The sequence below is a fragment of the Lactuca virosa genome, chromosome 1, assembly GCF_052849685.1.
Source record: "Lactuca virosa cultivar CGN04683 chromosome 1, Lactuca_virosa_CGN04683_v6, whole genome shotgun sequence".
Lineage (NCBI taxonomy): Eukaryota > Viridiplantae > Streptophyta > Magnoliopsida > Asterales > Asteraceae > Lactuca > Lactuca virosa.
The window spans coordinates 190477119-190489320 of record NC_136426.1 but is presented as its reverse complement, the minus strand read 5'-3'; the positions used below and the strand labels follow the sequence as shown (position 1 = coordinate 190489320).

General features: G+C 38.3%; 1 protein-coding gene across 1 annotated transcript; it reads right to left on the bottom strand.

Annotated features, from left to right (window-relative positions):
* Positions 1-9090: 9090 nt before the first annotated feature.
* On the bottom strand, positions 9091-11887 carry LOC145125732 (disease resistance protein RPV1-like). The gene is made up of 4 exons (XM_079061156.1): positions 11436-11887; positions 10300-10636; positions 9510-9611; positions 9091-9414 (listed from the first exon to the last, which is right to left on the bottom strand). The coding sequence occupies exons 1-4, from the start codon at positions 11885-11887 to the stop codon at positions 9091-9093; spliced, it is 1215 nt and encodes a 404-aa protein (XP_078917282.1).
* Positions 11888-12202: the final 315 nt, after the last annotated feature.

Here is a 12202-nt window from a genome sequence, read left to right as displayed (position 1 = left end):
ATTGACCCCAGATAGGCAAGTAGAGTTTTGAATAAACTTGTTGCCAGTATTGACACCAATAGCGAAAGCACCAAACCGATTAGCACCAACAAAGATGAAGGAGCTTATGACGCAACTTCAGGAGTTTTTGGACAATGGTTTCATTAGACCTAGCTCATCACCCTGGGGAGCTCCGGTGTTATTCGTAAATAAGAAGTATGGAATCATGAGGATGCGCATAGACTACAGAGAGCTAAATAAGGAAATGGTGAAGAACAAGTACCCATTGCCAATGATTGATGACCTATTCGATCAGCTGCAAGGTTCGAGCTATTTCCCAAAGATCGATCTTAGGCTAGGATATCATCATCTGAAAGTAAGAGAGCATGATATTGTGAAAAACACATTCAGAATGAGATACAAATACTATATGTTATTGGTTATGTCGTTTGGACTAACCAATACTTCAAAAACATTCATGGATTTGATGAATAGGGTTTGTAAACCATTCCTCGAGAAATATGTGATAGTGTACGTAGATGACATTCTGGTTTACTGAAAGAGGCAGTAGGAGCATGTCAAGCATCTGCGAGAAGTATTAGAAGTTTTAAAGAAGGAGAAGTTGTATGCAAAGTTCTCCAAATGTGATTTTTTGATTAGAGAAGTCCAATTATTGGGTCATGTGGTCAACCAAGAAGGAATAATGGTTGATCCAGCAACGATTAAAGTTGTGATGAAAGGGGAACGACCAAAAAGTACCACAAAGATTCGAAGCTATTTGGGATCAGCTGGATACTACCGAAGGTTTATCCAAGGCTTTTCTTCGATAGCTACTCCATTAACAACTTTGACCCACAAAGGAGATACATATACATGGAGTGAAAAACATGAAGAAGCATTCAGGAAGCTAAAGAAGAAGTTGTGAGGCACCAATTCTTTCTTTACCCAACGAAGTTGAAGACTTCGCAGTCTATAGCGATGCATTTGGAGTTGGGTTAGTTTGTGATTTGACCCAAAGAGAAAAGGTGATAGCATATGCATCGAGAAAACTGAAAGAGCACGAAAAGAACTACCCCACTCATGATCTGGAGTTGGAAGAGGTAGTATTCGCCTTAAAGATATGGAGACATTACCTTTATGGCACAAAGTAAAAACTTTTCATTGATCATAAGAGTCTCCAATATCTCTTTAATCAGAAGGAATTAAATCTGAGACAACGATGCTGGCTAAAGTTACTCAAAGATTACGACTGTGAGATACTTTACCATCCCGGTAAAGCAAATGTTGTAGCTGATGCTCTAAGTCGAAAAGTAAACCTTGAAAGGAAAAGCCCAAGAGCGTTAAGAATTGAAGTCGTCTCAATGATTGTGGAAAGCATCAAGAAAGCTCAGGAAGAAGCTTTGAAGAAAAATGACCGAAAGGAAGAACGTTTAGGCAATACATTGGTATTCGGTACAAATAATCAAGGATTGAAGGTATTCCAAGATAGGATTTAGGTACCTAAGACGGGAGGAGTAAGAGATCTTCTGATGGAAGAATGTAACATTCTGTTTAAATTAAATAAAATAAATAAATATATTTAGCCCTAAACCTCGAGATGTAAATATGTTATTTTATTGTAACCATAAATTCGGGAATGTATTTTAAGTGTTGTTTATTCCGAAAAATGAAATTTAAATAAAGGGTTTGGTGAGGAATGGTGTAATTTGCATTAATATTTGTCTTGGAAGGCTAAAGAGTACTTCCGGGGTTTGTAGTGTTAAGAATATATGAGCATGCGGCTTAGAATAAAACATTTACATTTATTTTGTAGCTGTTGGACTTAAATTGAAGGATTTTGGAGGCTAAGGGGCTGAATGGTAAATTATGGAGTTTTTTTGAAAAGAAATTTAGGAAGGAGGGACCAAAGGCATGTTTTGAATAAAAGTTTGAATAAGGGACACGAGATTAAACCGGGTACCATTTTCCTCTCCTTTTTTGGAATGCAACCCCAACCCTAGACCGAAGATAGCCGCCATGCGTGACCCTTTCAACCGCCACCACCGTCTCGCTCATTTTTCCTATCAATCAAGCTGCCGAGCGTCGCAACTTCTACCTTCCGGCGAGAGCAAGTCGACGGCGTGAATGTTGGGTGTGTCCGCTGCCACCATTCCGCCACCTTCCTTCATTCCTTCTTCTTCTTCTTCTTCTTTTCTGTCGCCATTCACATCCGCGCATGGCAGCTGCCGGTGCTGTTCCAGCCGCCTTTTGCTCCGCAACAACTAGCCGCCGCCACTACTCGTGCAACCTTCCTTTTCAGTAGCTCCGATCGATATTCACCACCCCAAGGAGGGACTAGCTGCATTCGTTTTGTGTGTGGGCTCGTGTGACAATGACTTTTAGCTGTGGGGGTCGGCTGTTTGCGTGTGTTGTTGGCCAATAACCGAAAAGAACCACCATGGCCGCCAGCCATGGTGGCTGCCGCTTCCTGCCATGTGTTTGCCGCCACCAGCCTCCGTAAGGGATGGTTGTGTGTGTGATTTGGTGTGTGCGTGTGTATATTTTTCATGGGTTTGATATGGTATAGACTTTTCGTGGCTGGGAGACTGAAGAAAGCTCATCACCAGCACTGTGAGGTGGTGGCTACCACCTACTGCCGCCATTCTGCCACCACTAGCCACCATCTCCGGTGGCTGTGTGCCTTTGGGTGCGATTGGACTATTGTTTGGAGTACTTTTGGCATTGTTTTGTCCTAAAAACATAACCACCACCATTGCGAGGTGGTGGCTGCCCCCATGAGCCGCCGTCGACCACCACTACCCGAGGTGGCAGCGGGTGGTACCTGACCTAGTGAAACCCTAATGAACCTAAAAATTTAACCATTAGACTAATTGGCTTGTCATAGGGTTGGAAACCCTAATTAGGGTTTAGAAAACCCTAATTTTGGAGATGATAGTTTTGGAATTGTCGGGACCCGCGTTTGGACAAGTGGATTGAAGTTATGACTTATGCACGATTACATTGTATGTTTGGCCTAGTGGAGTGATGGACTTAATTGATTAAGTCCTTAATGGGTTAAGTAAGAGCACTTAACCCTAATCGTCATTTTAGGTGAAAACCCTAATTTTGTTTGGGCCTTAAGTTGGGCCTTTCTTTTGGGCCTAGGTGTTTGGGTTCTTATTCGGCCATCTGAGAACAAGTGTACGGACTAAGATTCTTAATGGTCTTTAGGGTAAGTCCCATGTATGGGGTTTGGGCCCAATTTGGAAAATTAGGCCATAGTTGGGCCTTGGTTAATTGTTTGTCTTTTAGGCATTCAAAGTGTGAGTTTGGGCCTTGGTCTTGGACAAAGCTAGGTTAGGGGTGAAATGGTCTTCTCACCCAAGTATGGACTTATGGTTATGCATTGAAACTCGGATGTTAATTAGGTTTTGTTTTGACGATTGACAGTTCGGGGATTTGTCAGCCAGCAGCCAGAGAATTATTTGCGGGACTTCATCAGTGCGAGGTGAGTTTCCTCCTGTTTGAACGGGTCGAAGGCACTAATGTCGGCCCGTATATATGATTGTATGTTTTCCGAACTATGGTCCAATGTCGGCGGTGCCCGATGAATGTTTATATGCCTTCTGGACTACGGTCTGATGCTGGGTGGGGCTCGAGGAATAGTTGTATGGTTGATGTCTTTGCGATTCTTGCATGTGTCTATATTTGTATATTTCCAGAATATGGTCCGATGCCGGACGGGGCCTGATGAATATTGTATGCTATGTATTTATGTGATTATTGCATGTGTATGTGTTTATGATTGTATGCTTTCCAGACTATGGTCCAATACCGGGCGGGGCCCGAGGAATAGTTGTATGTTGTGTGTCTTTGTGACCCTTGCATGTGTCTGTACTTGTATATTTACAGACAATGTCCGATGTCGGGCAGTGCCCGAGCAATGTTTGTTTGCTTGTATTTTGTGACTAATTATATGTGTATTATTGATACGTTTATATGCATACCGAGCTCAGCTCGATGCCGGGCGGGGCCCAATGCCGGGTGGCTCCCGATGCCAGATATAATACGATGCCGAGCGGGGACCACTATATGATTTTATGTGATTATGTGTATGGTATGTGGTAGTTTGGGGAAACTCACTAAGCTTCTTGCTTACGTTTTTCAGTTTTGGTTTCAGGTATTTCTAGTAGCAAAGGGAAGAGCTCTGGATGACTGCATTACACACACCAGGGTGCTTAGCCTGGGATGTTTACTCTGATGTTTTTGATTTGGAAACTCTGATTATAATGTTTTGAAACACTATGACTTATGTTGATGGGATACTATGATTTTATTTAATAATTAAAAAATCAAAATTTTTCGAACCACATTTTATGTATGTTACAAAGAAGCTCACAAGACCATGTACTCGATTCATCCCGGCAACACTAAAATGTATAGGGATCTGAAACCCTACTATTGGTGGTCAACGATGAAGCCCGATGTTGCAAATTATGTGGCAGCGTGTGTAACATGTGTGAGAGTTAAGGCACAACATCAGAAACCGTATGGGAGTTTAGAACCTTTAGCTGTATCAATGGGTAAATGGGAAGACATCACCACGGATTTTGTGACTAAACTGCCCATGACGAAGAACGATCATGACATGATTTGGGTGTTCGTTGATTGGTTCACTAAGAGTGCACACTTCATAGTAGCCAATGAGAGATGGTTTATGGATAAGCTTGCAAATGCCTACGTGAAGGAAGTAGTAAGACTTCACAGCGTTCCTTTGACGATTGTAACAGATCGTGATAGTCGTTTCACATCAAGTTTTTGGAGGAGTTTACAAGAGGATTTGGGTATGAAGTTGTGTTTAAGTACAACCTACCATCCGCAGATTGATGGTCAGAGCGAAAGAACGATTCAAATGCTGGAAGATATACTAAGAGCATGTACCCTAGAATTTGAAGGTAACTGTGATGAACACTTACCCCTGGTAGAGTTTTCCTATAACAATAGTTACTATTCGAGCATCAAGAACGAACCTTACCAAGCTTTGTATGGACAGAAGTGTAGTACGTTGTATTGTTGGATTGAAGCCGGAGAAAAGAAGTTTATGGGCCCCGAGATAGTCCATCAGACTGATGAAAAGCTGAAAGTGATTAGGGAAGGGTTGTTAGCAGCTCATGATCATCAAAAGAGTTAAGCTAAAAGAAGAGGAAACCGACGACATTCGAAGTTGGAGATTCGATTTTGCTTAAAGTCTCACCTTGGAAGGAACTTACAAGATTTGGGAAGAGAGGAAAGTTGAGTCCAAGGTTTATTAGACCATTCAAAGTTCTTCAGAGGATTAGGAACCACGCATACAAGCTGGAATTTTCCAGAAGAACTAGATATTATTCATAACACATTCCATGTGTGTTATTTGAGGAAGTTCACCGGAGAGGTTCCCGACGTAAATAAGAGGATAATTGAAGAGTCAGAGGCGATTGTTGACCGTAAGACAAAGAAGTTGCGACACAATGTGGTCGACTTAGTGCTTGTGTAATGGGAACATACGAATGGGCCAAACTTCACCTGGGAAACGGAGAGTGACATGATGAGTCGCTATCCGCATTTGTTTGCAGATGGATGATTCCGGGGACAGAATCATCCTAAGGGAGAGAGAATTGTAATGCTCGAGTTACAAGGCTGAGCATTAGTATGATGATGTAATAGTCAAGGCCAACCATTGTAACCTATTTTGAAGTAATAAAGAGGAATTACTTGAATATTATGTGAATTATGTGATTTTATGTGCTTATATACTTGTTTATAAAGATATAATGAATTAAGAATGATAATAAGCATCAAAAATAAAATGTTAGATAAACCCGATATCTACGAAGAAATTTGTAGTGGTCGTGACAAGGATTCCAAAGATATAAAGAACGCCAAAATCCGAGTTATAACAAAGAAGTTATGACATGTCGAAGTTTCACAACAAAACCGGCACAACGCTGGGTGACGTAAAAAGTGAGTTTCAAATAAACTGCTTTTTAGCCTTAGCGATCTAAATGAAACTCGAAGTATACATTAAACCGAGAGCGTGCATAAAATTAACGTCCAAATCTGACTTCGTATGAGGAAGTTATGAATTTTGTAAGATTTGGTATAGCAGTGTGCAGCCCGGAGTTCGAATTTTAGATCGAACGATTTTTACCCGACACAACCTAAACGAGAATTGAAGATCTCGTCAATAGGAGCTCAACGATAAAAAGACAGACAAAAACGGACATCAGATGACAAAGTTATAAATCTTTAACGGATTTTTCCTATCCCGTCCTGTTAAAAATATAACTTTAAAAATAAATTCAAACTTAGCTGACGGATTCTAAACGGAAGTTGTAGATTACGTCTCCACCCATGCGTGGATATAAAGAACGTCAAAAACGGAAGTTGGAGGTGTAAGTTGCGAAGGTTGTCCGAAGTACGCCCCACGTAATAGCATTACGCTCCGCGGTCTCGCCTACTCGGTTTGGCAGTAGCCACAATGCACCATCCAAAGTTGAACATGTACCCCATCATATGCTCTACGTACCCTCTTACGCGCAAAATGATGAGGAATGCCCAACGTACCACCAAAGGTACGCGTAGCGTAGACCGCAACTCAACCCTATAAATAAGATGTGAGGCTTGCTTCATTTCTCATACCTTCCACTCTTTCTTTATCTCTTTAATCTCTCTCTAAACCTCCCAAACACCCCCCCCCCCAAGCCTAAGAAACTTCCCTAGCACTAGAAGAAAACCCCAGAGCGGCCAAAGGCTCTGAGAAAAAGAGCTTTTCGGCTTGGAAAGTTCTGCCCCCGTAGATACCGGTTTCCAGCAAACCTCCCGGTTTCGTCAAAGGAAATCATATTTTTAAGAAGCGAAGCGTTGTCCAAGTTGGAATCACCGCCTTATAGGTGAGTGCATAGTTACTTACATCTTACACATAGATATGAAGTATTTTATATGGATATTATATGTTTATCTTAAGATCTATGTTGGATGAATGATTTAAACTTTTTCAGATCTAAACTGTATATGTATTTTATATCCTGAGATCTATGTTGGATGAAAGATTTAAACTTTGTTTTTCAGATTTAAACTGTATATGTATTTTATACCTTGAGATCTATGCTGGATGAAAGATTTAAACTATGTTTTTTCAGATCTAAACTATATACGTATTTTATACCTTGAGATCTATGCTGGATGAAAGATTTAAACTTTATTTTTCAGATCTAGACTATATATATGTATTTTATATCTACAAATATGTTGGGTAAAACATGGGTAGATGAAATAGTTGATGTGTGGTGAAATAAAATGATGAGAAGCCTCGATTTTGACGATGATCCCGTCATCTAGCGGGGTATAGATGATGGCCACGAACTATTCTAGACAATCCAGTGGAACACTAGCAGGCTCGCAACATGTAGGTGTTTATTTGAACTATGTGTTCACCAGAGGTACTCCATCCCCCTCACGGTTTCTTTATTTGGCATAAATTGCTCGGGAATCCCCTAAGCAGTGTTGTCACCCCGATGATATTCTTTAGGCTAGGTCCCTTATATTAGATGTTTTAGGGACGTAAAGTGAGGATAACGGGAATGGTTAATCGGGTTGTTTGATTTGATGAAATTAATAAAATTATTTATTTTGGGTTGAAAACCCTATGTGCTCACCAAGCTCCCAAGCCTGAACCACTCAGTTTCTTGTATTGCAGGTAGTGACACCAGAGCATAGATGCGATGATCTGATGAGAGATTATGGATTATAGGCCAGTAGAAATAAATAGAATATTGTAAGGGCTATGTTGTTTTGAGGCCTATGTTTGTTTAGGTTTGTGCTTTTGATCTATATTGACAATGACATCCCGAGGTTTTAATATAATGAAATACATTTCTTCGAAAATGATTTTGATAAAATCTTTATCATATTTTTGGGAACAAATTCCACAGTACTTTCTTTAAAAAGTTACTCTGATTTTGAAATAAAGCATAAATGAATCGGTCTTTTTTGGCCGTGAAATTGGGTATGTCACATTAATCCCCATAATAATTGTATTAAATGTATTCACTTAAAGATAGACATTTAACTAGACAGAACCTGGATTCCAGATCTTGGAAAATTAGTCCCCACACGTTTGTCATTAAGGAAGTCTCTATTAGTCCCCTCACGTCTGTTATCTAGGAAGTCTATATTAGTCCAACCTAAGCTATGTAATACCTCTTCGTCAACACACACCATTGCGTGGATTTTGACCACACCTTCTATTTCATATGACCAACATCTGTAATCTCTATTGTTTTATGATATTTGACATAAGGATATTTTTCAATTTAATACATATTTTTCTATATAGGGACCATCAAAAGAAAATACCAACAACTCTGTGAGTGTATGAGGAAGATGCTCGATTGACTTCAAATTTTTACAGTCTTCAATACTAAGCATCTCAAGCCTAGGAAGGGTTGTCACACAAATGGGTATGGAATCGATAACATTATCATCCAATAATAAATCCTTTAGCATGGACAGGCAACTGAAGTCCATGGGAAAGGATTTAGTAGACAAATTATTATTTTCATTTGACAAAGTTACTAAAGAATAAGGTAAAGAAAATGCAGAGAACTTCAAATGACTTGGTATAGCACCTACAAAGTTGGAGGAAGAGGTTCCTGTATTTATGTCAATGTTGATAGCCTTAAGCATTTCTGGTGAATCCATATCCCTAATCTTGATTCGTGATTCCCCAAGATTACAACCATCTAGAAACATTATTTTAACATTCCTTAACATGCATATGATTTTTTTGTAGATTTTCAAGCTTGTTGCAGTAGCTCAGATCAATGAAGACAAGTTTAATACATTTCTCAATTGAATTGCAAATCTCAAGCAAACCAATGCAATTTATAACTATTAATCTCTCAAGTGCAAGGAGTTGGTCAAAGCCACCTAGACTACGAAGTTGTTTATAGAAACTAAAATTAAGAATCTTCAATGATCCAAGTACCATTTTGTGTGTTTAAGCATGATCCACTTAACTGCTGAAATAGGGATAAGTCAGAGTACTAGTGAATTTCACCAAATCAACATGGAATAATAATAAATGAAGATGAGTTACCATTTTTCTCTTTCATGTCGTGGATTACTACCACAAATGACAAATGATTCAATATTGCTATATGACATGTCAAGAGCAACCAGATTCTCCATTGGTAAATTCAAAGGTGTAGAATTTAAAAGGTATCCATGCATGCATAAGCATCTTAACTCTTTTGGAAAGTTTTCAAAAGAACCATTCATGTGCATATAATTGAGTTGTAGCAGCATCCGATTATCCATGTTAATCAACACATCTATTTTCAGCTCAAACGATGCACCCGACATTTCTTTCTCAACCATTATCATGTCTAAAGCAAGGCCTATAATATTTCCCTTACCCTAAGAAGAACCAAAACCTAACAAAAATTAGACAATACAAAATACTTTAAATGTGCACACTACTGACGACTATACATGGTTACAAAGGCTCTTACCTTTTCTTTCTTCAATGCTTTAAACGACTCCTCATGACACCATAATCGATTGCGCTTCCATGGCTTGTTAAGTGATTCTTGACATACTTCGAATCTTACCATCTATTGAATTAATTGATGCATCTTCAATTCATTATTGCATCCAATACTAAGTAGGCATATGTCAATGAGATTTGTGATTCCGGATCTAGTGTTTATATTGCATGCCTCTAATGCCGTTTTAGTAACATCTCTATCTATTCCAAAAAAAACAAGCAATATGCTTGAACAAGTCCTTATCGTTGTTGGATGGCAAAGAATCAAAGCTCATTCTCAAGATATTATTTATACCGGAACTTGTTTCTTTCTTTAGCCCTTCTATATATCCTTCCCGGTAAGCTACATCTCGATTATGTCGCGAATTGCCCAAAACTTTGAGAGCCAATGGATGTCCTTGATAATACTTCACAAACTTATCTAACACCTCTTCATAACCTGCCTTGGGATGGTTGCACATGAATGCATGGGGACACAAAAGTTGGCATGATTCAGTGTTACATAATCCTTTAAGGAAGCGTTTTACATGTTTGGGATTAATATTTGTTTTTGAATAGTGCACAACTCTTTGTCAACCATCTTTGCTTTTTTGTTATTATAATTTTGCTTCCAGGATGAAAGCCTTTGTTTCCAAGTAATGCATCCAACTTATCAATAGTACTGATATCATCAAGAACTAGAAAGACCCTTTTATTGGCTAATGCATTCTCTATATTTGAGGTGTATGTTGAAGAATTATGAACTTGAATTGAACTTTTTTTGAAATGTCATCGCACAGTTGTTTTTGTATATCAAGCAGCCCATTAAACTTTCCATCACATCTCCTATTGATATTTTCAATACAGCTACTTCTGTTGAACTCATTACAATGTAACCCATATGCATACATGGCTAAAGATGTCTTCCTAATCCCGCCGATACACGTAATAGAAAGTATGTCTACCATATGTGAGGATCCATCTTTCAACCATGAAATGACGAAGTCAACATCATAGCTCATCCCAATAAGTTGTTGTCGAACACTGCTTAATGGTACACGTAACCTACGGTGGATGTCCTTCACAATTTCTTCAATAAATTTTGTTTCTAGCCTGAAACTTTATTTAATAAGAGTTACAAAACACAATCCACAAAACTAACACAGTAGATTTTGAGATTTAGTTTATCCAAAGATCCAAACTAAAAGTATATCATAGCTGTATTTTTAATTAACTTCTTCACATCAAAACCATATAGGATAAGCATCTAACGTGTAAGGTCGTAAATATTTAAGTATGATAAAGAAACGTCTACCAAAATGTCAAAATTTCACTAATGGGCCAACTAACTTCACTATGTTTCTACAAGACCATCAAACTTAGCTATCAATGTGGTTTTGCGTGTGTCTAAAAAAATATGCCAGTTTTAGGTTATCCACTACTACTTATAAGTAAGAACATATTAAAGTAATTGATAGTAGATGCATAGCAAACTATTCAAAATTTGGTTTAAAAAAAACATATTAAAATAATTAAAAATAGGTTATCTTAAAGAACTATCTTATAATAAAACACTAAATGCACAGAAGCATGTCAGATTTATCATAGTGGTTAATCTATATATCTGTATTAGTTAATGAGATCACATAGCAGGATACATGGATTCGCTTTTTTGCATTTTCTTCATCCTAATACATGAAATATATGCCTATTTGATGATACTGAAAAGCATAGGCAGAAGACGGAATTGACATTCATGTGTTTACTAAAAAAATCAAAGGTTTATGAAAATAGGAAGTTATTACCTTCCATAAACATCATTTCATTTTAAATTAGCAATTTTTATAAGCGCTTTATTCCATTGGTCCATCTTTTGAGCCCATTGACTTCTTTTATTTCCATTTGTCTTTGCCTCCACTGTCTGTTTATGCTTAGCCATTGCATCTCCAAAGCTACTTTGCCGCTTCCTGACATGGGTGGGCTCCACATGATAAAAATGGGGATGACAATATTGTTGGATGTCATACGCTGCTCAAGGATAAGCAACAATTCAGCGAGACACCATGTTGAAGAAGAGTAATTCTTAGACAATAGTATAATAGAAGCCCGATATGCCTTAATTGTAGTCTCCAATTCCAGTTTCAAATCTTCCCTTGTTTCAATCACTTCATCATCCAAGAAGGTACTGATATTGGCCTCAATGAGGGTCTTATGAAGGTGATCGGTGTCATTATGACGAGTGTCAATACCTCTAAAAGTTAAAAATACATCATATTTAGTACCACTATAAGCTGATGGAATATGACTACGAGTTGATGAAGAAGATGAAGATCCTTCTGAGAGGAGTTCAGAGAGAATAACCATTATGATTTATGGGTTGATGAGCCTTTGTGTAACTCAACAAGCTCTGAAACTCTTCACTTGTTGTTCAATGTCAGGTTCTGGTACATAGTGCCTGTAAATAAAATCGAAATTATTTATTTTTAAAATATGCAACTTAAATCTCATCAGATAAACACTTGAAAGGAATACAGGAAAATAAGCAATAGGTTGCTGTAGTGTTTGAAATACAACGAGAGCCTGCTAAATCTCTGCAACAACAATCTCATGGAAGTAATAACTATGTGACAGGTTTTTGGATCCTTTAGATAACTAAGTCTTTATGTAGAATATTATTTC